The following is a 4,263-nucleotide window of genomic DNA, read 5'->3' as shown; positions in this document are numbered from 1 at the left end:
ATTTCAAGATACATACAGTTCATAGAAGTCAATAAATTTATTTACTTCATTCTCACTTTTCAACCCTCCAGCTCATACAAAAACTTCTTATCAGTTCAATGTACAACTAGAACAACAATTAACATGAAATACTTTGTTTTCTCTCTACAATACTCTCCCTTCTCTCTACAATACTCAAACGGCAACAGCATACAGAGCTGCCGGAATGGCCCTAACGCCGTCGGTGGCACTCTGCAGACCACCGGACTTAGTCCAAGAGGAGCGTCTCTCACCTAGGAACAAGACCCAACTAGAATCAACACCTAATTCCATTCGTAGCTCTTCGTATATCGACTACAATGTTGCGACCCCTGTAGAGATTTCGAAGGAACAGCTGGCTTGGGCACAAAAATCATCTCCTGGTCACAAAATAGAAGCAATGGTGAAACTAAGAGTAATGACGTGGAGTCTGATTCTAAACAATTAGATACACAACAAATCTCAAACGATTTCACACTCCCAATCAGAAAATCTGGGATACCCAAGGTGACTTGGATACTGAGGGTGGTTCTTCTGATAAAGAGTTCTCTAACTCAGATGAGAACTTCTTGAATTTGAAGAGAGTCGACATAGGTACACAAAATGTGGAGGACTCGGCGAGCGTATCAACTGGTGCTGGAAATGCCTCACAGGAAATGATCTCGAAACAGTCGAATGTCGACAGTGAAGAAACGACAAGGAGCAATATCCAAATCAATCCAAGTAAGAGTGTCTCTATTCCGATTGAACATAAGTCGAAAGAGGTAACCCCTTCTGTACAACAAGAGGTTAAGAATAATAAGGAAAATAAGGGTGAAAATGAGTTGAATCCTATCGCTATAGAAACTGATACTCAGGACAATATAGGAAAAATTGATGCATGTAATAACAGTACCAAGATTAATCATAACAATTCAGCACCTAACAAGACTCAACTCCCTCATGATCTCACCAAGCTAACATCCAACTTTGTTAAACACAACCCTCAGTATAAACCAAATATGCAGAATTCAAATGACAAACCTCCCACAAAACCAAAATAGCTACCTCAGTTGCAGAGCTCCAAAACAGATTCTGTCCCAGAACCAAGTCCATTCACAGTTATACAAACTTATGCGACTAGACTAAGAGTTAACCAAACTAGAACTGAAGTGCCTATTACTATTTCACCCCCTGTCTACACCACAAGACAGGGCCTACCAGCCATAATCTATAAAAATGAAGACTTTCTTGTGAAACTTGCGTCTAGATGTAAGTATACTTTAATAGGAAAATTCACCAATACAATGCCCAAGATAGAGCTTATCAGAAGAAGCTTTATTCAGCAGACTCAACTCACCGGAGGTGTCAAAATTGCCCATTTCAATGCAAGACACATTTACATTGATCTAGATAATGAGGAAGATCATATTTCAGTTTGGAATAAATAGAAAATGTATATTGATGGGCAACTTATGCGACTCCAATTATGGACTCCAACCTTCAGGCCCGAGGAGGAAACTCCTATCGTACCAGTTTGGGTCATACTACCAGAACTACCTTGGCATTGTTACAATAAAGAGTTTATAACCACCCTTTTAGACCCGATTGGTAAAACCCTATACCTGGATGCAGCATCACTTAAAAAAACTAGAGGCAGTGTTGCAAAAGTAAGGATACAAATGGATATCACCAAGGAAAGGCCTCCACATATATAGATAGGAATTGATGAAGAGGATCACACTAAAGGCAAATGGCAAGCTATACAATATGAAGGTTTACCTGAATACTGTTCTTATTGTAAGCATCAAGGACATACTATGACAGGATATAATGTCAAGAGGAGAGATAAAGAAAGGATTCAGATATTGACTTATCTCTCCCACACCCCCAAGTCCCCATTATTGGTTTAAATGCTGACACAAATGATACACTTGAGGATGACTGCAACATTATAAAAATGAAGGATTCAGGTATTGACTTATCTCTCCCACAGCCCCATGGCTCCCCCAATAATTTTAATATTGAGAATGATGTAGCTGTTATAGTTTATGGAGGTGAGGATAGGGGAATACAGGAGGAACCCACTAACTTGCAGGAAGGGGTTACCAGAGGGAGGGAAAGTACTTTGGTTGACCCTAGGAAAGACTTTAGAGCTCCTGCTACCACAGAGGTAACTACTACAACTGTAACCAGAAAGGAGAGGCACAATGAACACTCACAACAAGAAGAGGACTGCTACACAATGGATAAGGAACCTCCTGATCCAAAAAGGCAAAATGAGAGTCCTCAGGCTTTTAACAACAAGTCTACATTAGCCCTTAGTAAGAAGAAAAGGGATGCGTTGAAGAAGAAAATTATCAAAGAAATGCAATCAAAACAACAGAGCTTACATGATGTACTGGTGGTGGAATATGCAGGCATCCATGTGACAGCTTTGCAAATTCAGAAACCGGATACTGGAAAATGTGCCCTTAACAAGGAAATTACTCCACAAGAACTAACAGATGAATACAGAGTCACACATTCTGAGGATGAGGAAGATCCTGACCAATATGATGAGGTTCAAAAAGAAGAGGAGGAAATGAGGGCTCTTTCTACCAGGGGTCAGCAAGAAAATAAGAAGAAGAAGCAACAGGATGACACAACAAGTTCTGATAATGCTATTTGCAAAAGTGGCATCAAAATAAGGTCCAAATCAAATAAGTCTCAATGATTAATACCATATGTTGGAATGCAAGGAGTATTGATACTCAGGGTTCACTGGATAGACTCTAAAAACTCAAAGACTATCACAATATCTCTATGATGGAAATTCTTGAACCATTCTCAAACCAATCACACCTCAATTCCCATAAAATTCAGCTTAATATGGACAGTGCTATTCATAATTCCAACAACAAAATTTGGCTCTTGTGGAATAAAGATGTAGCATGTTCCATTATAGATCAGGATGAGCAGCAGATTACCTGTGAGATCAAACATGTTACATGGCATATTACCTATCTCACAACCTTTGTTTATGCTAAATGTAAAGATTATTTGAGAAGAGATCTTTGGGATAAACTACTGCTATATTCTAGTGTAGGCAAACCATGGTGTACCATAGGGGATATTAATGTAATCACTGGCATTGAAGAGAAGCTGGGGGCATACCCTACAACCTGAACAAAAGTTTTGAATTCATAAGTACTATTGAAGCTTGTGGACTCATCGACTTGGGTTTTCATGGTGCAAAGTATACATGGTGTAACAAAATAGATAATGATGCCAGGATTTGGAAGAGACTAGATAGAGCTATGGTAAATGATAAGTGGTTAGACATGATGCCTATGACTACTATTACTCATTTAGCTTTCACTGGATCAGACCATTGCCCTTTATTCATGGAGTGTGCAGAGAGACAGAACAATGCCATTAAGTATTTTAAGTTCCTACACTGCTGGGTTGATAATGATAGCTTCCTTGATGTAGTGAAAACGTGCTGGGGAAAACCTACTGCAGGAAATCCTATGAGAAGATTTCAGGAAAAAATGAAAAGAGTGAGAAGCACTCTGAGTAGGTGGTCAAGACAAGAATATGGTGATATTTTCTCTTCCATCACTGATTTTGAGACAAAAGTTAGAGAGGCTGAAGATGCAATAATCAGTGATAACTCCGAAGATAATAGAACCCAGTTGAATTTGATCAATGCCAAATACATCAGGTATCTAAAGATAGAGCAATCCATCCTCAAACAAAAAACCCAACTCCATTGGTTTAAGGAAGGGGATGCCAACTCCAATTACTTCCATGCTATCATCAGAGAGAAGACTGTATATTCACAAAATTGAAGATGATCAGGGTAATATTATTCAGGGAAATGAGGAAATTGCCAAGGCTGCATGTCATCACTTTGAAAAGATATTTACTACAGACAACAAGAAAATCAATGAAGATTTCCTTAAGTACATACCTAGAAAGGTCAGTGACAATCAAAACCACATGTTGCAAAGGGTACCTACTAAAGAGGAGTTACAGAAAGTGATTTTCTCTATGAGTGGTACTTCTGCTGCAGGTCCTGATGGGATGAGTGGCAAGTTTTTCCAGGTATGCTGGGACATTATCAGTGAGGACCTGTTGGAGCTGATTCTGTTCTTCTTTAATGGACATGACATCCCAAAATACATCTCCCATGCATGTCTGGTTCTACTCCCAAAAGTTGAACATCCTAACAGACTATCTAAATTCAGACCTATATCTCTCAACAATTTTACTAGCAAAATA

At 39.0% G+C, this 4,263-nt stretch overlaps 1 protein-coding gene across 1 annotated transcript; it reads left to right on the top strand.

The window, feature by feature from the left end:
• Positions 1 to 205: 205 nt before the first annotated feature.
• Positions 206 to 2,713, top strand: LOC129872086 (uncharacterized). The gene is made up of 3 exons (XM_055946958.1): positions 206 to 421; positions 507 to 900; positions 2,037 to 2,713. The coding sequence occupies exons 1-3, from the start codon at positions 206 to 208 to the stop codon at positions 2,711 to 2,713; spliced, it is 1,287 nt and encodes a 428-aa protein (XP_055802933.1).
• The last annotated feature ends 1,550 nt before the right edge of the window (positions 2,714 to 4,263 follow it).

The sequence above is a fragment of the Solanum dulcamara genome, chromosome 2 (assembly GCF_947179165.1).
Source record: "Solanum dulcamara chromosome 2, daSolDulc1.2, whole genome shotgun sequence".
Classification (NCBI taxonomy): Eukaryota; Viridiplantae; Streptophyta; class Magnoliopsida; order Solanales; family Solanaceae; genus Solanum; species Solanum dulcamara.
The sequence above is the reverse complement of the archived record's forward strand: the minus strand, read 5'-3'. Positions and strand labels throughout refer to the sequence as shown.